Genomic DNA, 21,343 nt, shown 5'->3' with positions numbered 1-21,343 from the left:
TGGAAATGCCGTCTGTGTGCCTCCACTCTCACTTGCTCTAATTTTCTGTCCAATTCCTAGGACTTTCAAAGCGTTTGCGTAGCACAGTGAAAACGTAGAGTCAGATCCACCGGGGTCTGAATGGCCTCCGCGCCGGGAGCCGGGCCCTCCCCTCCTGCAGAGCAGCAGCGGGCACGACAGGGGAGCAGCACGGAGCAGCGCGGCCTCGTGCCTGGAGGACGGGGCACCCAGCTGCAGCACCACTTCGGGGGACAGTGCTGATCCCTGCGTGTGCCGGGCCTCCCTCAAAACAGCCAAACTCTCCAAACTCTAGGAGAGCTGCTCCACAGGACACTACGGCCCGGGGCGCCCGGGGGCTCAGCGGTCAGGCGTCTGCCTTCGGCTCAGGGCGTGACCCCAGGGTCCCGGGATTGAATCCCGCATGGGGCTCCCCGCAGGAGCCTGCTTCTCCCTCTGCCTGTGTCTCTGCCTCTCTCTGTGTCTCTCATGAATAAATAAATTTAAAAAAATTTTTTTTAAAAAGAGAACACTATGCTCCAAGGAAAAAAGCTCCAAGAGAGAAGGGTGCGGGCCCCATTCTGCAACCACCTGGCTGAGTGAGCGGGTCACGCTTGATCTCTATTGGGCTTGTTTCCCTCACTAAAAGGAGAGTTCTCAAATATCTTTTTTTTTTTGGTCATAAACATTATGACTCAAAAGAATTTTTAAAGATACTAGAGCACGCCTGTGAACCACTACGTGGCATAAGAGCAGGTTATAGGTAGTCGAGGTGAGGAACACGGAGATGCTTCAGGAACCCCAAAGACCTCAAGACGGAGCCGACCTGGAACCGCGTGTGGAGGCTGAGGCGCTCCAGGGGCCTTCCCAGCCCCGCAGGCCAGCGGCCGTGTGTCCACAGCCCCATCAGCCATCATGGAGGGGACAGGTGCAGCCTCCAGGGCACAGATGGACCCCCCCCCCCACGGCCTCTCAACAGATCTTCCCGTTGTTTCTAAAGAGAAGCCAGACATCCAGAACGTCGTGTAAAATGTCCTAGTGTTAAAATACTGGTAAGTGACTTCATGATCTTTAAAATACTGAGTCGGCCAAACGACACGACCTGGGCCCACGTCTGCCCACGGGCGGCCAGCTGGGGAGACCTCAGCAGCGGGGACAGAGCCGGAGGGTATCCCGCCCCCAAGGGCTCCAGACCCGGGTGCAGGCAGGACGAGGGCCCGGAAAGGCCCTTCCCCTCAACTGGGAAAGACGGGGAACCCAGGCAGGGCCGCGGCTCCAGGCCGAGAGGGCCCGGCCCGGAGAAGGTCCGCAGGCCCAAAGGCAGGGAACGACACGGGGCTGGGGGGAATCTCCCGGAAAGTGAAGCCGCCGAAGCGACTTCCCGGGCGCGAAGGGCGGGAGGCCAGAGGCCCAGGTGCTCCCGCGGGCAGCAGGATGGGAAGACCTGTGGGCCCCCAGAGGCGCCTGCGTCCCCGCAGCCCGACCCCGGCCGCAGCCCCGCTCACCGGTGGAAGCTGTCCACCATCTTCAGGTGGACCCGCAGGTCCTTCTTGGTGAGGTGGTCCAGCATGCGGGCATCCACCAGGCACTCCATGAAGTAGCTGCGGTACTGGGGGAGCCCCAGGCTGGGGAGCCACTCGTTCCCAATCCACTCGTGGTTCATGTCCCCATAGGCCAGGGTCTGCAGGGACAGGGACGGCGGGATGGGAGAGGCAGCCGGCGCCTGAGCGGGGACAGACCCCACTCCGTCCTCCGTGGCGGCCTACTTCCCACTAAGAAGCTGGGAGTGGTGGCAGATGCGGGTGCCAAGCGGGACTTTCTAAGGTCTCAGAATGATACGGGTCCACCCACGGGTCACTTGTCTGCACTAATGAGCAGAAGCAAGATCCCCTGAAGCCCTTCCTGGCGACTCGGGGCCGCACCTGCGGTGTGGGTGGCACACTGACTCGTCGGCCCCAAGCCCCGGACCCTGGGTGCAGGCCGCGTCCACGGGACCGGCCCCCCGCAGCCCCAGCGGGACGTGCTGACTCGAGAGCCACGGTGACGCCCGGCGCCCAGACTCTAGGGCCGCCGTCCATCTGGGGCGCCCTGGGTCCCCTGCACGCACCCCATGGCCCCGCCTCCCACTGCCGGCAGCGGGGGCTTCTCTGGCCGCCCGGCCCCGGGAAGGCGGGAGGAGCCCCCCCCATCACTGCCTCCTCACCCTTCCTCATTTTGCTTTAGATTGGAAAACCTCTTTTTACTTTTTTGGAATGAAACCATCATACAAATAAAAAGGAGCGTAGCCCGTGCTCACTATCCAGCACAAAAGTGACGTTACCGCCGACGGACAGCGACCACGCCGGGCGTCCCACGGCTGCGCCCACCCGCTGCCCCTCTGGAGGAAACCGCTAGGCTCACTTTGCTATCACGTCCTTGCTGGAGAAAAATGTTCTTACGGTTTCTGTGGTCACTGATGTATGTTCCTCTACAAACAGGTATTAAGGTTCTTGTGTTTGAGCTTTGCTATAAAATCCTACGAATCTTTTGGGCTTGGGTTCTGCACTTGACGTGACGTGTCCTGTGCTGCAGGCTCCATGGGGTGAGGACACGGACCCTCGTGCCCAGGGCCCGGCCGGGTCGCCCTGTGAGGACTCCTAGGGCCACGTGTGTGCTCGCGTCTAGTGCTCGCCTCTGCCGGACCCAAGGGAGGGCCACGGTTTGTCGCTTCTGCGCCCGGAGACCCAGAGAGCCCGGTCCCCGGAGGCGGGTCAGCAGGCGTCTGCCCGTGAGCAAAGGGGCCCCAGCAGGCTCGGCTGGGGAAGGGGGGTCGGCACCCCCAGGAATGGGGGGAGGCCGGTGCCCGGGCACGGCCCTCCAGGGACGTAAAGAGACGGGGACACCAGCAGGCCCACGGGGCAGAGAGCCGGGCACGCGGGGTCTTACCTGAGCCCAGCTGCCTTCCTCACTGTCCTGCAGGGATGAGCGCAGCGTGTCGGGGAAACAGGCAAAGTCAAGACCCCTGGGAGCGTCCACCCCGGGCCCAACCCGAGGAGGGAGCAGACACCCCGGGGCCGGGAGGGTGGCACGGGGCAGCTTGTTGAGACACAAGGGAGCAACTGCGCGGGCGCCAGACACACGCTCCCACGCGCCCCGCAGGCTCTCCCGCTCCCCGGCCCCGGGGTCAAGCCCAAGGCAGAGACCCTGCGGCTTCTGGCCGCGACGCCCGCCCCCCGCAGCGCATCAGGGACCGGTCCCCTGCACACTCTCCCATCCACCTCTTTCCCAGCTCCCAGCACCTGACGACAGGACCCGACACGCACGGGGCACCGACCTCACGCTAGGCCATCTGTGCCCCCCACTGCCACAACTGTCCCCTCCTCCTCGTGGCCATCGTCAGCCCCAAGCCCAGGCCCAAGGCCCAGGGCCAGACTCACTGTCTTGGTGGGTGTCGCCAGAGTCTCCATCTCTTCGTGGGTGACCCAGACATTCCCGGAAGACTGCAGGCAGAGAGGAAGCCTAGCTGGGCCTGCGTGCGGGTCCCCGGATGCCCTTGGGGCCAGGAAGCCCGAGCACGAGGACAAACGTCCCCCTCGGGCATCCCCCAGGCCCGGCCCTGAGCCCGCACTGTCGGCCTGAGCAGCTCCCGGGATCACCGGGAGATGCTCAGCAAATGTTTCCTGGACGAACATGAACGGAGGGTGCGGGTCTGGAACACGGGCTGGTCCCGGTCACAGAGACGGGTGGCACTGCGAGCTGCCACCCCGAGGGTCCGCACCCTGTGGACGGCCTGCACGGCCAGGAGCGAGGTCACAAACGCCCCTGCCTGCCTGCCTCCGATCGATGCAGAGCCCCCGGAGCCCTCCCGCCCAGAGCTCTGCAGGCAGCTGGGCCCACGGGCGGTACATGGAGGAACTAGGCCTCCAGGGGGTCCTCCGAGGGGCGGGAAGGGCAGGAATCAAGCCTGCCATCGTCCCATCACTGGACGGTCTCCCCGGCGCCCGGGCGTCCTGGGTGGGGGGCCACTCACGGTCCGGGAGGTGGGCGGGGCGGACGGGCTGGTCAGCGACACCATCTCCTGGATGGCCAGCCGGAGCTTGAGGCGGTGCAGGGCGTTGCTGATGCCGATCTCACGCTGGATCTCCGTGTCCGACAGGGCCGACATGATGGCGCCACTCTTGACGTTGGCCCGGCAGGCGGCCACGTACCAGGCGGGCATCCCCACCCAGAGCTGCAGGCACAGGCACGGAGCAGGTCCAGCCCCTTCCCCCGACCTGGGCCCCGCCGCCAGGAGCCTGGCGCATCCGTGGCCTCGCGAGCAAGCAGAGCAGAAGAATCACACATGGGGTGACCGTCACCAGATGCGTCTCTTTCCCGTTTTACGGATGGAAAATCTGAGGCCCGAGAACGTGCAGGGATCCCAGACCACGCGGTGCCTCACTCCCGGGGCCGCCTGAGGGTCAGGATGCTGCGTCCCTGACCCACGCCAAGCTCCCGGGGGCATTGGCTCCACCCCCCAAGTGCCCCGTCCCTGCCCCTGCGGAGGAAGGGCGCCCGGCCCCGGAGACACGGGCTGAGAGTGCCCGCCCCCCCACGGGCCCAGGGGACCCCCCAGGCCTACCTCCAGCCAGGAGACCACAGTGGGGCCGTCCCACTGGGCGAAGGGCATTCCCTTCCTGCGGGCATCCTCAAGCAGCTGGTGTCTGGTGGGGAGAGGAACAGACTCACTGCTGTCCCCCTGGCCCAGCCCCGCTGACACCCCCCCCCCCAGCCCCGTGCCACCCCTGCTGCTCGCCTGGAGCACTAGGGTGCCCGTCCTGCCCCCAGCCTCCCCCCGGCTCATCCTGACAACCACCTCGCCGTCCCCGCCGGTCCCGTGTGGCCAGCAACCCTCTTCAGAAGGGCCTGGGCCTGGCTCCGGCTGCCGAGCTCGGGCCCAGCACTGAGGAACGGGCCGCGGGCCCCAGCTGCCCCCAGCCCCGGCTGCCCCCCCGGCTGCCCCCCAGCCCCGGCTGCCCCGGTGGCCCCGGCCACCCCAGCTCTTACTTCTTCTTCAGCCGCCGGTCCTTCTCTGCCTGGGTCCCCAGCTTGGCAGGCACCATGGGCTCCTGCAGACCAAGCTCGGAGTCTGTCAGCATGACTGGAAGGGGACAGACGGCGTGTGAGCTCGGACCCCCACCCCCTTGGCCCAGGCCTGAGCCGGGCAGCGGAGGCTCCTCGGTGCTCGAGAGCCCGGGAGGCCCAACGGGACCACCTGCTGCCCCGGGGCCTGCACTCTGTCCCTACACCCAGCAGCCCCACTGCGGCCTCCAAAGGTCCCCGTCCAGCCCCCCCCCCCCCGCCGGGTCCTCCTCCTCCTCAGCCTCCTCGGCCCAGAGAGCCTCCCCGGAGCCTCAGCCCTGCAGGTGTGCCCCAGCCAGATGGACCGAGGCGGTGCCCCCACAGCAGCAGGAGCCCAATCAGGACATGGCCCTGCTCCAAAGCGAGTCCAAGGGAACCCAGAGAGCCCGGTGTGAACGGGCCCCGCGCCGCAGAGGATGACCCGACCTGACCAGGGGGAGAAACACGGGCACCCGAGACCCCTGCCCCTCGGCCTTCCTCACTTGCAGGCCCGCAAGGGGCGACCCTCCAGGCTCTGTCTCCTCCTATCAAGGGTCGCTGAGCAGATGCCAACCCCACAGGGTCCGCGCAAGGGTCACGGGGGAGAACGCACCAGGTTTCGGTCGCTCCGCACAGCGCACACGGCAGTGGGTGTGGGCGACCCAGACACCACGTGAGATGCCGTCTAAGGGTTGGTGCTGGGAGCAGAGGCCCTCCCACGGCTCGGCTGCCCACAGGCCACCCTCCTGGCTCCCTCCCCACCCCTTCCCGCTCCACCACCCCCTGCACCCCTGCGGGCTGGGGCAGGATGCCCTACCTCCTTCCTAGCAGAGGACAGGTGCCTAACCCCCTCCTCCTCTCCTCCTCCCCTCGCCCTCCTCCTCCAGGAGCGGCAGGAAGGTCTGATTACACCTTTGGGTTCAAAGGTTCCTCCCTGTAGCGGATTAGCCCCCCACCCCACAGGCACTTGCCCTGCTCCAGCTGCCTTGGGGGACGCGTTGTGGCCCCTCAGAGCTGCCCCAGCCTGGGGTCTGCAGCCACCTCTGCCCCCCCCAGCCCCCCCTCTCCGTACGAAGCCCCCGCACCCAGCACCTGCCTCCCCGGGGCCCGCGGTCCCTACGCCCGTCCCTACGAGGCGGCCTCCTACATCGCCCTCCAGCAGCAGCCCAGCTGCAGCCGAGCAGAGGAAGCCGAGCTCTAGCCAGACGCCCCCCAGCACCCAGCTCCCAGCACAGGGTTTTGGGGCCGTCACTTTGCTTGCTGCGAGGCACCGCGCTCCCCGAAGGAAGGCCCCGCTCTGACCCCAGTGTGTACGGCAGCTGCTCACTATGGGTCTGACTGGATGGAGGGGGGAAAGGGGGATGGAGAGGAGCGTGGGCCTGGGGAAGGCGGGGCAGAGGCCGGTACCTACTGCGCGCCGACCCGCGCCAAGTGCACAGAACTTTCTATCCGCACAGGAGCTAGTGCCAGGCCTGCCCGGGCGCTTATGCTGCCCACAGGACGTCTATGGAGCCGCGGGCCCAGGACACGTTGCGTCCTGGAGGCCAGTCCTAGTCGGGAGCGGACTGTCCTCGAGGAAGAACCGGGAAGGTCCTCCCCAAGGTCCCGAGCACAGAAAACCTGCACACGGCCTGGAAGCTCCAAGGCCCCCGCCTGTGGCCCGCTGCCTCCGGGGAGCCCCCCCGAGCTGAATCTGCCCGACGGCCGCTGCCACCCGCAGGCCCACGAGCCAGGGTCCCAGGACGCCCTCCCGCCCCGGCCCGCTGCGGGCGCCCGCTGGCTGGGGGAGGACAGACACCGTGGCCCGTGGCTCCGTCCCGGCTCAGCTGGATGAGCCGGCCCTTCTCTTTCTTCCCGAACAGGCGGCCGATGGACGACTTGATGCCCTTGCGCTTGGCGCCCTTGTGCAAGGAGTCCTGGCTGCTGTTGCTGCTGCTCGGGTTGCTGCCCTGATCCTCCAAAGCACTGAGGACGACAGCCACGGGGAGAAACACACTTTCACCATCACGGGCTGGGGGCCAGGCCTCAGGGAGCCCTCACAGTAAGTGGGGGCGGGGGTGGGCGCGAGCAGGGGAGCTGGGACACAGGGCGCGTCCTTCAAACAGAGGCGGGGGGGGGGGCGGTTCGGACGCCTGGACTGGGGGGACTCGGCCCTGCAGAGGCAGGGGAGGGGCCCGGCGACCCTGGGGTCCGCGGACTCGGGCACGTACCTCCTGCCTTCTTCCTGGCTCAGGGCTGGATGGCCAAGCTTCTCTAGCCGCAGCGTCCTGGGTGAGGAAGGAGGAGAAGTCTCACATTTTATGGTGGCTTTATCCTCTCGGTTCTCTTCCCGAGACACTGGCGACTGAACAGACAGTGGAGCCGTCAGGGAATAGAGGGAGAGACCTGGGGCCTGCCTACCCAGCCCAGACGAGGCAGAGGAGCCTGGAGAAGCACGGCGGGAAGGGGGGGCCTCTCTGAGCCACACCAGACTAGGGGCCCAGGGGAGGGAGGCCAAAGGGGACGGCCTGGGGGGGCGACCCCGTGAGGACCCGGCTCGACTGGGCGGCACTCACCAGCAGCTTCCTCCTATGTTTTCTTAAGTCACTGGGCTGGAAGAGAGACGGGAGGGGATGCTCAGACTCACCCTCCGGGTCCCGAGAGCCAACCAACCCAAGGGGGGCCCGGGGTCCTAGGAGGCGAACATAGGGGTCAGTGCCTCCCACAGGCCTGGAGACAACCCCACAGCGGAGAAGAGCTGGCCCGGAGACCGAAGCCAGGGCCACCTCTGGACGAGAGGGGCACGTCTGGGCCGGCCGCGGGTCTCGTGAGCGCTCTGCGCCTAGGCGAGACGGGGCTGAGGACGCGTGGCAGGCCCTCTGCGACCCCAGGGGGCAGGCGGTGGCCCCACACACCGGGTCGGCACACATCGCGGGAAGAGGACGCCGGGCCCCCGAGGACGGAGCCCAGCAGGCCTGAGAGCCCCCAGGCTGCTCACCCACCGCCCCAGGGCGCTCACCAGGGTCATGACCCCCATGCGGTCCAGGTCCTGGGCAGCACTGCGGGAGGCCAGCTTGGGTGTGGAGCGGCCACTGAGCGGAGGGGACGCGCTGGCCAGGGACAGGGCGGTCAGCGAGGTGGGGATGGAGCCGCGCTTGCGCAGCTGAGTCAGGTTGAGGGCCTCCACGCTGCCGCTGCTCACTCGAGTCTCGATCTCCTCGGCACGCAGCTCCGTGGACTCCTTCTCCTCCTGGATCATCCTGGGAGGGAGGCGAAAGCAGGCCTTGTGTGGGGCCCGGCGAGGCCTGCACCACGCTCCCCACCCGGGCCCCGGGTGCTGCTCCCCCTGCAGCTCACACCACGACTCGTCCCTTCCTCCTTAGCTGACCTCGGCGACCACAGCTCCCCAGTCCAACAGACGCCGTCGCCGGGAAAGGAGGCCCCGAGCCGGCGGGACACAAACCATCCCGGACGGCAGGACTCGACCTACCAGACTACACGGGCAGCCCCGCGTCGGCTTAGGGGCCTCAGTTTCCCCCGTACCTGACGTTCCCAAAGCACGTCCTTTAACTGACACCGACCCCTGATGGACTTTGTTCCACAGAGAAACGAGAAAACCCAGGATGACCCTGCAGGGGCTGGGGTGGGAGGGAGCCTGGGAGACGCGCGTGCGCACACCCTCACACACGCACACGCGTGTGCGCCGACTGGGAGCGAGACCCGAGGGCGCTAGAGGGCCCTTCCCCTGTGGCCCGGGGGGGTGCAGGGGCCACGAGGGCCCTTGGGTGATTTCCTTTGCAGAACACAAGTCGGCAGCCCTACGTGCAAACTCTCCCGCTGGCGCCCTCGTGCGTGTGCGTGTGCGTGTGCGTGTGTGTCAGGGAGGGAGGCCTCCTTTCCAGCGGGTCTGTGAGACCCAGAAGTGGGGGAACCATGGAGGCCGCGGCCCTCGGCGCCGTAAAGCCTAGTGCATCTGGGCTCAGATGTGGCCTGGCGGCAGGTCGCACGCGACTAAGCATCCCCAGGGGCAGCTGCAGCCCAGGTGGGCGTCCCCTTCCCCGCCTGCGAGCCTCGCCAGGATGAGGGACGCTGCAGAACGGGAGCCCGGCTCTCCGCCTCTGCCCCGGGCACACCACCCAGCGCCCCGGGTTCCGGTCCCTTCCCCGGGAAGCGGGAGCAGCGCTGCCTCCCTGAGACGCACGGCCAAGTGGAGCCCCCGCAAAGCCCTCCCGCGACTGGGCCTCGGCGGCGGGCGCGACGGGCTCAGGGCCCCAGTGTCAGGCCCCCAGGGTCAGCCGAGGTCGCACCCTCCCGCCCCGCGCCCGGGCCCAGACGGAGCACTCGGAGGTGCGGCTGCGAGACCACGTGTCCTGGGAGCCCGCTTCCAAGGGGCTGCCCCTGTCCCACCTGATCTCCTCGTTGATGGCGTCCAGCTGCTCCTGCAGCATCATGGCCAGGGTCTGCGCATCCGAGTGGCCGCCGGGGGAGGCAACGTCCACGGAGCCCACCAGGCCCCCGGGCTCGTCCTCATCCACGTCGGAGATCTCGGGGTCACTGTCAAAGGCCGGGGCGGCGGCAGGGGCCAGCACCCCGGGCAGTGGGGACGGCTCCCAGTCCTTAGCGAAGGAGGGGACAAGAGTTGTAATAAGACCCCAGACAGCCCAGGAGCAGGACCGCCCCCATCCCAGCCGCACCGGCCTCTCCCGAGGACCCTCGCCAAGCGCAGGGTCCCGGGCCCGCCTCAGGCCTCAGGCCTCAGAACCTGCACTGTAACAAGTGTCCCGGGGGACTTAAAGCACAGCTCAAGGAGCCGGGTAGCAGAATGGTTAGGGACACGTCCAGGGAGAGGCGGCCTTGCTGGGAAACCTGACCAGTAGCTGCACCGCCGTCGTAAAGTTGCTTGACCTCTCTGTGCCTCAGTTCCCTCATCTGTGGAACGGGGACAGTAGTGGTGCCTGCCCACGTCGTAGGTGACGGTGAGAGCAGAGCGGGGACACGCATGGAAGCACCTAGCACGGGGTGTGGCCCACAGCGGGCACTCCGTAAAGGCCACCCCTTCTGTGCATACAGTCACTATGGGGCTCCAGGGCCCGAGGGAAGCCGAGTGGTCCTGTCTGTCTGCGTCTCCACCGCAGGACCCCGCGGTCATCCCTCTGGGGTGGTGGCCGCTTGGAAGGCACCCGACAAACCTCTCCAGCCCACAAAAGCGGGGAAGAGGAGAGAGCACAGACGTGGGCCGTGCGCCAGGAGGGCAGGGGGCGGGCCTGGGATAGCGAGGTGCCCTAAGCCATCCTCTGGCTCCCACAGCCCCGAGCCCGGCGGGCGCGTCTCCAGCTCCTGGGCTCCTGCTGCATTCTTAGCAACGGAGAGAGCTGAGGGCAAGGGGACAGCGAGATGAGGGGACGCCTCCCCCGGACCCTGCGGGGCCTTAGGGAAGGCGGGGCCTGGCTTCAGGGCAGGGTGTGGGACGCAGGGGCCCTTCCCTGCCTGCATCTCCCCCCCCCCCCCCCCCCCCCCCGCCTGCCCACGCCCACCCACCCCGGGCCAGTCTCAGCAGGAACACAAGGCTGCTGCTCGGAAAGCTTCAGGTGCCATCCCCAGGGCCTCGTGACCCGCCATCCCTCCCCCCCTCCTCCCCACCCCATAAACCACAGCTTTTGCTCCAGGAAGCTTGCCAAGTCCACCTCAGCCCTGCATCTCCCACCCTGACCACCAGAAACACGCCTGCACGCCGGGCACACGTGCATCGGCCTCAGCAGGGCCGCGGGGACCGGCAGGCCGCCAGCCCCGCCACTTGCCCACCAGGAGGCCGAGGCGAGGGGCACAGCTGTTGCAGCTAACAATGGCCCCAACCCCAGGGCTGCAGCTGTTGTCCACACGCGGGAACGGGAGGGGGAGGATTTGTGCCGCACGCCAGCCGTCTGTGAAACCGGAGCCAGGCACGCGGCCGGACTGACCCCAAGCTCCCTGGGGAGGCCCCTCCACACTCACCCCCCACCCTCACCTTGGCAGACTCCTCCCGCAGGGCCGAGTAGCGGCGGTGCAGGCCTGAGGGCGCGTGGGGGGCTGTGCCCAGGGAGAAGCGCACATCCGCTGCACTGCCCGAGCGCGACCTGCGGGGGGGGGGGGGGGGGGGGGAGAGCAGCCCTGAGGCTGAGGCCCCACGCGCAGCCACCAGGCCCAAGAGTCGAGGGATCTCGGCTTGGCGGAGAGAAGCCTCAGCTGGCAGAGGGCTACTGTGAATGGCTTAAGGGCCGCCGTGTGAACAGGAGATGCGATTTAGCCTCTGGAGCCCCAGGGATCAGAACGATCCAGAAAGTTCTAGGGAAGCAGCTTCCATCTAACGTAAGCAGCACCTTCAGATGGCAAGATTTGGCTCAGGAAGCAACTGGTGGCTTCAGAAGAAGCTGAGCTCTCCATCAAAGGGGCACTCGGGCCGAGGGCTCGTGGCCCTGAGAGACTAGAAGGGAGGGTCTCTAAAGATCCTTTTTTTTAGCCCTGAGGGTCTTTGTTTCTTTGTCTTCTCCCCGGCGACCGCCCGTGGGCTCCCCCATAATCCTGGCCAAAATGAACCCAGGCTGCTCCCCATCCCCCGGAGACTTCAAGAGGCCCAGTTCTATCAGGGATGTGGGCCAGATGCCCCCTGGGCGAGGTTTCAGAATCCCAGTAACGTCTGGGATGCCTTCCCTCGTGGACTTCTTCCCCACGCCTCCGAGTTTGGGGTGTGAGGGGGCCTGAGGGGCCAGGGCCCGGGGATGGGACAAGCCTACGGTGCATTGCATGAGGTAGCTGCAGGGAAGGGGGCGCTACTGCTCATCCCCCCTTCTGTCCTGCACCTCAGCCCCAACTCCGTGATGGGTCCAGTATTCCTATGGCCAAAGCCAAGAATCCTCAACCACCAAGGAAAGCAAGCAGTGCAAATAGCTTGGTGTTCCTGAGTCATGAGGCTTATTCACTGGGGTGGGTGGGGGGTCTCTTCTGAGAAACCTACAGGAAGGAAGAAGTCAGAGGAACCCCAAATCCCACTCCCTGCCTCCGTTGCCTGCTTCTCCCCACCGTCTCCCATGCAGTAGCTCCTGGTGAAGCGGAAGACGGTACTCACGTCTCTACCACCCAGACGCCCACAGGCTGCTCTTCCTCCAGGTCATCGTCCCTTTCCCTAATCCAAGCCCTGTGTCTCCACGTTTCCTTGAACCCCTCCAGGGAAGCTGATCCCTATTGCCCTGACACAGCAAGAGCATCACTCAAGGGACCTCAAAGACGCTCTTCTGTGAGACCGTGGTTTGGAGAGAAAACAGCCAGGAGCCCGGAACCTTGAGTGGCATCTACTAGCAGCATCCTCCGTCCTCACCCTGCCGCTCTGGGCGGAGAAGTGGCGGCGGGATTGGGGTCTCAGTTCAACGTCAATCGCTTCACAACATGTAGAGAAAAATCCAGAAGTTCCCCAAAACATGGATCTAATTTAAAAAATACCACTCACCATCTCTTAAAATGCTCTCAGAAAAGGGGATGTCACAACCACAACATGGCACCTCAGCGTCCAACAGTTGGGAAGTTCTGGATGCCTCGCTTCCGTCCCTGGCGCTGCCCTCTGCCCACTGCCAGCTATCTGAACCTCGGTGGCCTGAACGCTCAAACAACAATCCTCCAGAGCCCTAAAGACGGTGTCTCCAAAGAACTAGAATGAGCCACACACTGTCCGTGAGCGGGTCCTACGGGACACGGGTGAGCACATCCCCCGCAGACCCGTCGAGGGCATCACCCGTGGCACTGGGGCGGGAGCATCCTGCCTCTCCTTGCCTCCCGGCAGCCTCTGCTCAGAGGCCTGGCGCCCCTTCCAAGCTGCCCAAGTGAGCTAGGTGACCTCGACCACGTTCTTGGGGTCTCGGTGTCCCACCCTGGATAGGAGGAGGACCCTGAGGTCCTGGGCGGTCTTTTGGTGGGAGGAAGCCTCCTTCCTCAGGGTCCGGGCAGGACCCCATCCCAGCACGCCCAGCCTCCCGCGCTCCAGTACCTGGAGTGGACGCCATCCACAAACGGCCCCCCTCGACCCTTCAGCTGGTCCACCTCTTGGCGCAGCTTCTCAATCTCTTCAGACAGGCGGCCCTGTGCCAGGCAGACCCGGGGTGGGGGGGGCCAGGGAGGGGCGGAGAGGGGAGAGAGGGACAAAAGGACAGCAGAGTTGGGGGGAAGCAGAATGTACTGCGAAGTCCAAAGCCAGGGGCCCCGGCCAGGCCCACAGATGACACCAAGAGAAGAGGTCCGACTGGAAAGCGAGCAGAAGGGTGGGCAGGGGCGGCAGAGGGGCAGGGCCAGGGGAGGGTCTGTCTCGGGCAGGCTTCTAGCGGAGCAGAGCTGCTGAGCCCTGGCCCCCCGACGCGCGGCAGCGGCACAGGCGCGGCTGAGGCAGGGCCAGGGACGGTCCTCCCGGCTCAGGGACTCCTGCGTCACCTGGAGCGAGGCCCCACCGGACCCGGGCCCCGCCTCTCCGCCCGCCCTACGCCCTACGCCTAGGGTCTCCGCCGCGTCTTCACCCTGGGTGGCGAGGCGTCCGCCGCGACGGGCTCTAGCGAGGATCCGCGAAATAACGTCTGCGCAGCCCGGCGCCGCCCGCGTTCCTTCCTCACCAAGCCCGGCCCGCCCAGGCCGCCCGCAGCGGTACCTTGTGATGGTGCTGCTCCTCGATCTGCCGCTGGGAGCTCTCCAGCTCCTGGATCAGCGTGTTCTGGGGGGACAGCCAGGAGCTGGGGACCCGCCGCCGCCCCTCCTGCCCCTCCTGCCCCTGCCTCCCCAGCTCTGCCCACCGGGCCTATTCCAGGACACGCCCCGCCCCTTGACACCCCAACTGCTCCCCTCGGCCTGCCCGCCGAGACCTGTGACCCCGACCCCAACCCCAACACACCTTCTCCTCCAGGGCCGCCATTCGCTCCTTGAGGTGCAGCTGCAGCCGCTCATTGGACTCGCTGAGCAGCCTGTCCACGGTGTCGGACAGCCGCTTGTTGTGGTCCTCGTTCATCTTCTCCCGCTGGCGCACCTGCAGAGCCAGCACCCCTGCTCCCAGGTCACCCCGGGGCCGCCCATCCCCGCGCCTCGCCCGGCGCCAGCCCACTCACCCGTCCCCTACTGGTAGGCCCAGAGCCCCTCGCTCTGGCTCCCGGACCCCCTCCATGGCTCTGTCCCCACCCAGGCCCTGTCCCCCCAGCTCCCTCTTCTTAGGCCTATCCACATGCCATCTGGGGAGGCTGCCTGGGGAGCCCAGCCCGGTGCCCTCACCCTCGCCAGCTCCTGGTTCTTCTCCTCCAGCTGACCCTCCAGCTGTCGCAGATGCTCCTCAATGTTGCCGTGCCTTTCTTCAGCCTGGAAGCAGGCATGGGTCAGTGCAGCCGTAGATGCTCGGCCCTCCTGCTCAGGGCCCGCATCCCACACACCCTCAGCCAGGGTACTCTCCGGGACGGGGCCTCTCACCTGGAAGCACAACTGCCACCGCCACTGCCCTTCTTCCCAAGCAATATCCACACCCTGACTGCTGTTTCCCCAACCCTTTCTACCTGCTCCGAGCCTGCAGCTGGTGGTCCAAACTACCCCACACTTCCAGAAAAAAACTACTTCAAAGCATGAGCTACCGTAAATCTCCTTTATGCTTCCAGGTAGATGGATGGACCTGCCCTTAAGGGCAGAGATGCAAGCCAGACTTTCTGGGTTCAAATCCTGGCTCCTTCTCTTCCCAGGTATGTGGCAATGGGCAAGTTATCAGACCCCTATGTGACTGAATCTCCTAGACTATAAAGATGGATGATAACAGCACCCATAAAATACATTAGCCTAACACCAACCCACAACCCTAACTACTAAACCTAACCCTAACCCCTAACCAATAACCCATAACCCTAATACCTAACCCTGACCACAACTTGAACCATAACCACTAATTCCTAACCCTAATCCCTAACCTTAAACCTAATCCTAACTCTAACCACTAATCCTAAACCTAACCCCAACTCCTAACCCTAAAAAACCCAACCCTAATTCCAACCCCTAATCCCTAACCCTTAACCACAACCTTAACCCCAACCCTAATCCCAAACCCAACCCTAACATCTAACGCTAACACTAAACCTAACCACAATCCAACCCTAACCCCTAAGCCTAACCCTAACACCAACCCCAACACTAACCACAAACCCCTAATCCTAACCCCTAACCCTTAATCCTAACTCTAACCCTAACCCATACCATTACCCCTAACCCCTAACCATAACCATAACACCAAACCCTATCTCCTTCCCTAACCAGAAACCTAAACCCTAACCCCGAATATCTAAACCCTAACCCCTAACTCCAACCCCAACCCTTAATCGTAACCCCTAATACCTAACCTCTAACACTAAGCCCTAACTCTAAATACTAACCTTAACCTTAACCTCAATCCCAACCCTAACCACTAACTCTACACCAAATACCTAACCCCTAACCCTAAACCTAAACCCTAACATTAACTCTTACCCCAAAGCCAACCCTAACCAAACCCTAACCCCTAACCTAACCCCAACCTAACCCATAAACACTAACCCTAACCCTTAGCCCTTAACCCTAACCACAATGCCAACCCCAATCCCAACCCTAATCCCTAGCTCAACCCTAACCCCTAACCCCAACACCAACCTCAACCTTAACCCTAACCCCTAACCTCAAAACGTAATCCCTAACCCTAGCCCCAACCCTAACCCCTAACCCTAATCCTACCTCAACCCTAACCCCAACCCTATAATGTAACCTCAAACCAACCCCAACCCGAACTCTAACCCCAACCCCTAATCCTAACCCCTAACCCCAACCCCAAACCCAATCCCTAACATCAACCCCAACCCCAACCCAACCCCTAAATCCTAATCCAAGCTCCAAACCAAACCCTAACCTCTAATCCCAACCCCAACCCTAACCCCAAACCCCTAAACCTAGCCCCAACCCTAACCCTAACCCCTAATCCCAACCTGAGGCCTAATTCTAACCACTAACCCCAACCCCTAACCCTAACCCCAGCCCCAACCTTAACCCTAACCCCTAGTCGCAACCCCAAGCCTAACCCAAACCCTAATCCCTAACCCCAACCCCCAAATCCTAATCCTAGCTCCAAGCCAAACCCTAACCCCTAATTCCAACCCCAATGCTAACACTAACCCCTAACCCCAACACCTAATACCTAACCCCTAACCCTAATCCCTAACCCTAAACTTGAACCCTAATACTAACCCTTACCCTAACCCAACCCTAACCCATAAACCCTAACACCTAACCCCTAGCCCCTAACCCTAACCACAACGCCAACCCCAACCCTAATCCCTAACCCCAACCCCTAACCCCAACCCCAACCCAAATCCCTAACCCTAACCCCTAACCCCAACCCCAACCCTATTCCCTAACCCCAACCCTAACCCCTAACCCCAATGCCAAACCTAATCCCTAACCCTAAACACAACCCAAACCCTAACCCCTAATCCCCCCAATCCCTAACCTCAACCTCAAACCCAACCCCAACACTAATCCCTAACCTCAAGCCAACCCCAACCCCTAATCCCCAACCCCAACCCTAACCCCTAATTCCAACCACAACTGCAACCCTAACCCCAACCCCTAATCCTAGCCCCAACCCTAACCCTAACCCCTAATCCCAACACCAAACCTAACCCTAACATGAACCCCTAACGCTAGCCTGAACCCTAACCCTAATCCCAACACTAAGCATAACCCTAATCCTAACCCTACCCTAACCCTAACCCCAACCCCTAACCCTAGCCCCCTACCCTAGCCCCTAACTCCTAACCCAAACCCAAACCCCTAATCTCAACCCCAAACCTAACCCTAACCCCTAACCCCAATCCTAACCCCCAACCCCTAACCCTAGCCCCAACCCTAACCCCTAACCCTAACCCTAATCCCAACCCCAACCCTAACCCTAACCCACTGAACGCTGCGAGGACTAGTGAGACCATCCACGCCGACAGGTCCGCTGCCACATGGGGCGCACGCTAGCCGGGCTGTGTCCGCCCCGGGTGGGTGGGCTCCCCCAGGCCTGCGTCTCCGGGGATGGAGAACCCAAGTCTGCGGACGAGACTGTCACACATCCAGCAGTCGGGAAACCCTCCCTAGAGCCGCCCCCCTGTGACTCGTGTGAACCTATTAATCACGTCAGTCCATCCCTTCCTGTCCCTCTGGGGACATGCTAAGCTGCCGTCCCAGCACCCCAACCTGGCCCCCTACGTCCTTAAACCCAGATCCCTAGGAGCCAGCACGCAGGCCAACCCGACGTCACAGAGGTGATGCCACGAGGACGCCCCAACGCCTCATCAGGAGGGGCGCGACTTCCCGGGTGGCGGGGACAGTCGGGGGCCCCCAGGCTCCAGAGGCCCCGGGGCCTGATGCTCACGCAACACGGACGTCCTTCTCTCCCTGGCTGGGCGGAGGCGGCCCCGAGCGAGGTCCCCGGAAAGCGTCAACCTGCTGCGAACACCCCTAGGTCCTCTGGACCCCCTGCCGCCGGCCTGCGCCCGTGCGTCGACCCCGCTCCTCCAGACCCGAGGGCGGTTCCAGCCCGGACGCCTCCCAGTAGCTGTTACACCCCGTCGGGCACAACCCAGGCCCTGCACCGACCCTAAAGCTGCAGGCCTCAAGCGACCGGGCTTGATCCCTAGAGCCGGAAGGGCCCAGCTGCAGGACGCCGGCGACGCTCAGCCTACGCCCCTGCACCCACGCTGCTCACCTCTCCTCTCGGATCTCCTCGTTCCGGGGACGACGTCCTCGTCTTCCACCCAGGCCCCCAACAAAGGCAAGTTGACGCAGTGCTCTGCCCCCCCGGGGTCTCACCCACGTCTCCCAGGGCTCCTGGGCCCTTCCCAGGGACGGTCGCTCCCAGGGGTGAGGAGGGCAGGGATCACAGGCGCGTCCCGGAATCACGCAGTGCGAGGCGCCTTCCTGGCTCCCAGCCCGAGTGCCTCCCATGCTCTGTGCCCCCTGCGCGTGCCGGGGGGCTCGGGAGGCAGCCACGGGCGGGCCGGGCCCACTTGCCTTGGTGAGGGCCGCGATCCTCTGCGCCAGCTCAGCCTCCACCTCGGGCAGCGTCTCCGCCTTGCGCATCGTCTGCTGCAGCTTCTGCTCCGCCACCTCCAGCAGCTCCTGCAGGTGCCGGGCCTTCTCCTCACACTAGCACCGTGGGGGGGGGGGGGGTCAACAGGGAGCGCCCAGGCTCAGGAGAGAGCAGGTGACGGGCGGAGGAGCCGGGGGGCGGGGGCAGGGGGCGAGGACAACCTGGCTCTGGGCCGCCCCCCACGCGAGGATGGCCTCCCCCCTCCCCAGGCGGGGCCCCAGGGGCTCTGGGCCAAAGGGGGGGCTACCTGGCGGTGCAGGGACTCCTTGTTGGCCAGCTCATTCTCCAGCTTGTCGTTGAGGTCGTGGATGGACGTGGCCTCACGCTGAGCAGCCAGGTAGCGCTTCTCTAGTGTCGTGATCCTCTCCTCCATGTCGTCCTTCTGGGCCAGGGCCTGGGGCAGGAGCAGAGGGCACGGGCCGGGGGCCATCAGCATCCCCTGCGCCCCCCGCCAGGGCCTGAGCTCGACCCGGCCCTCTGGCTACTCCTCCCCACGGTGGCCCCAGCAGGCACCCCCCCCCCGCCTGGCCCTCCCTGCACACCCAGGGCATGCAAGCAGCCCCCACCCCCCGAGCGCCAGCACAGCAGGTGGGGCCAGGGGGGGGGCCTCCTCTCACCTCCCGGAGGTCCCGCTGATGCTTGCTGCTCTGCTCCTCTGACCTGATGAGGTCGCGGCGCGCGGTGCCCAGGTCCTCCTCCAGCTCGGCCACCGACGCCGTCAGGCTGACCAGCCGCTCCCGAGCCTGGCTCAGCTCGAAGTTCTGCTTCTCCAGGAGCTCCTGCAGCTCCTCCACCCGGCCCGCGTCGTCCTCCAGGGACGGTGAGCCATCCGTCAGTCGTCGGGCTCCCGGCCCGCCCGGGGCCGGCACCCCCAGAGCATATCCCAGCTGTGCCCCCAGGGGCCCCAGGAGCTCACCCCACACACTGACCAAACACTTTTGCTCCCCTGTGTCTCTTTTGAAAGGACTTTCCGGTTCCACCTGCTGTCTGAGAATCCCGTAACCCAGGAAGGGGCAGCACTAGGGGAACAAAGGCTCAGACGCAGGAGGGACCTTGTGCGACACCCACACACAGGCAGGTGGCACCCAACCGTCCAAGTGGACAAGGAGAGGTGCCTGGCAGCGTGTCGGGCACACGACAGAAAAACCCACAGATTTGTTCGCAGGCGGCGTGGGGGAAGAAGGAAAGAGCGATGGGAATATTGGAGAGAGCCCCCGATGTCATTCCAGCACTCGCTCTCCTGAACCCAGGCCGGCGGGGCCCTGACGTCCCGTCTGGGGGCGGCCCCCCACCCCCCACGCGGTTCCCCAGGACCCACCTTCCACAGCCGCTTGGGTCCCAGCTCCACCGTCCCCTCCTCTTCTGTTGCTCCATCCCGAACCCCTGCCCCCTGCTGCAGGGCAGACACCTGTAGGGTGCGGCCCCCGGGGCGGTGAGTCACAGAGAAGGCGACTCCCTGCACACTGGCCAGCCGGCCCGGCCCCCACAGCGGGGAGCCCAACGCACAACAGCCGGCGTCCAGGCGGAGGGGGCACAGGCCACTTACCTGCTGGTGGGCACCTGCCAGCTGCTCTTCCAAGGTGGTCACACGCTCCAGGGCCGCTCGGAGCCGCTCCCGCACCTGCCCAGGGAGGGGGAGATGGAGAGGACACGGGGACTCGTGCCCATGGAGCCTGGGCTCCACGCACAGCCTGGGGCAGGAGGCGGCCGAGAGCACCTCCCTGAGGGCCCGGGAGTGAGGCCACTGGGAGGAGAGGCCAGCTGTCCCCCGCACCCGGGCCGAGGAACACGCAGGGAGGGGACCCCCGGAGGGAGGCCCCGGGGAGGCGAGGCTGGCCGGGGCCGGGCCGGCTACCTTCTCGTCCAGGGCCTTGTGGTGCTCGAACAGCGACTTGAGGGCCTTCAGCACCTCCACCTCACTGGAGACCCCGGACGGCGACTGGGCCTGGCGCTTCACCACGGTCATGCGCAGCGACCGCTCGTGGCGCGACACCAGGCACTCCAGATGCTCCAGGAGTAACTGGCAGGGGCAGGGGCAGCGCAAGGGGAGGGCGGTGAGCCGGTGCCCGGGGGCCTGAAGGGGGGCCAAGGACCACCGGGGGGACAGCAGGACGCCCGTGCTGCCCTGGCCTCCGCCCTGGGGCCCCGACCTCCCATGGCCACCCCCCAAGACAGGAGGAGGTCAGCAGCGGGCGGGAGATGCCTGGCCCTGGCCTAGCCACCCCGTGGTCGGCGGGGCTCAGCCCCCACACACACAGCAGGTCACCCGCTTACCCTGGTGTTGTTCCGCTCTGCCTTCAGCTCTGAGATCTCCTCCTCCCTTTCTAGAAGCTGCTCCCGACACATGCTCAGCTCCCGGGTCAAGGTGGCAAATTCCTGCAAGCCCCCAAGGCCCCTGAGTGCTCGGGGGCTTTCCCTGGAGCTGCCTCCTGCTTGCCCCCATCGCTGATGGGATCCCATCAGCGCCCCCGCCCCTTGCTTGGGGCAGCTGCCCCCACGAAAGCCCCCAGGCATCCTCACTGCAGAGCTGGACTGGAGCGTCCCGGGGGCGGGGGCCACATCATGGGGGACCGCGGGGTCCCCCGCAAACTCCACGTATGTGTTAGGGTGCAAGGGGACGAGGTGGAAACAGGAGCCAGAGAGTCCCCGAATCTGCTCTGCAGCCCCCGCCTCCTCCAGCAGCAGTAGGGCCTGGTTACGTCATCTCTCTGGCACCCCGAGGACCCTCCAAGGCCTGGAGACCCAGAGGGGAGTCTCCCCTCCCGTGCGGCTGGGTGAGGTCCCGACAGAGACCCATGGGTGCTGCCCAAGGAAGAGGGTGGGCTTCGAGGCGAGGGCCCTGGGAAGCTGCCTCGCACGCCCTCCCCAGGGCTCTACAGCTACGGGGCCGGCGGGCGAGGGAAGGGCCCACGTGTGTGCATGTGCGTGTGCGTAGGTGTGTGAGAGAGAGCAAGGCGGCCGGCAGACCTGGCCGGAGGCCCCAGGCTCTAACCCACGTCACAGGGATCCCCGCCGCGGTCCAGGGCCCCCGCTCCGGCCTCGCCCAGCGCCACGCTCGGGGTCCCCCCTCCGGGAGCCCTGCTCCCAGCGCGTCAGGCCCGCACACGCCACGCCGAGGCGCTCTCACGGCCCAGCTTGTCTGGGTCG

General features: G+C 65.2%; 1 protein-coding gene across 10 annotated transcripts in view; it reads right to left on the bottom strand.

Annotated features, from left to right (window-relative positions):
• The window catches only part of PPFIA4 (PTPRF interacting protein alpha 4), a 45,400-nt gene that overhangs the window by 11,585 nt on the left and 12,472 nt on the right, over positions 1-21,343 (bottom strand). For 7 of the 10 annotated variants that reach the window (XR_008663609.1, XR_008663610.1, XM_055319140.1 and 4 more), the window contains exons 3-25: positions 20,471-20,572; positions 20,052-20,216; positions 19,743-19,817; positions 19,515-19,604; positions 18,814-19,005; positions 18,444-18,590; positions 18,118-18,252; positions 14,329-14,412; positions 13,958-14,089; positions 13,718-13,780; positions 13,070-13,161; positions 11,060-11,168; positions 9,463-9,671; positions 8,075-8,315; positions 7,632-7,667; positions 7,287-7,420; positions 6,875-7,041; positions 5,023-5,116; positions 4,598-4,679; positions 4,007-4,207; positions 3,414-3,476; positions 2,923-2,949; positions 1,503-1,678 (exon numbers count right to left, since the gene is read on the bottom strand). Coding sequence is in view for 8 of the 10 variants with exons in the window: in XM_055319140.1 (XP_055175115.1) it covers positions 1,503-1,678; positions 2,923-2,949; positions 3,414-3,476; positions 4,007-4,207; positions 4,598-4,679; positions 5,023-5,116; positions 6,875-7,041; positions 7,287-7,420; positions 7,632-7,667; positions 8,075-8,315; positions 9,463-9,671; positions 11,060-11,168; positions 13,070-13,161; positions 13,718-13,780; positions 13,958-14,089; positions 14,329-14,412; positions 18,118-18,252; positions 18,444-18,590; positions 18,814-19,005; positions 19,515-19,604; positions 19,743-19,817; positions 20,052-20,216; positions 20,471-20,572 (2,816 nt within the window). In the remaining 2 variants the exon portion in view is untranslated. The remainder of the gene's footprint in view (positions 1-1,502; positions 1,679-2,922; positions 2,950-3,413; positions 3,477-4,006; positions 4,208-4,597; positions 4,680-5,022; positions 5,117-6,874; positions 7,042-7,286; positions 7,421-7,631; positions 7,668-8,074; positions 8,316-9,462; positions 9,672-11,059; positions 11,169-13,069; positions 13,162-13,717; positions 13,781-13,957; positions 14,090-14,328; positions 14,413-18,117; positions 18,253-18,443; positions 18,591-18,813; positions 19,006-19,514; positions 19,605-19,742; positions 19,818-20,051; positions 20,217-20,470; positions 20,573-21,343) is intronic. The other 3 variants (XM_055319141.1, XM_055319145.1, XM_055319147.1) reach the window with 2 other exon arrangements.

This window comes from Nyctereutes procyonoides, unplaced genomic scaffold (genome assembly GCF_905146905.1).
Source record: "Nyctereutes procyonoides isolate TBG_1078 unplaced genomic scaffold, NYPRO_anot_genome, whole genome shotgun sequence".
NCBI lineage: Eukaryota > Metazoa > Chordata > Mammalia > Carnivora > Canidae > Nyctereutes > Nyctereutes procyonoides.
The sequence above is the reverse complement of the archived record's forward strand: the minus strand, read 5'-3'. Positions and strand labels throughout refer to the sequence as shown.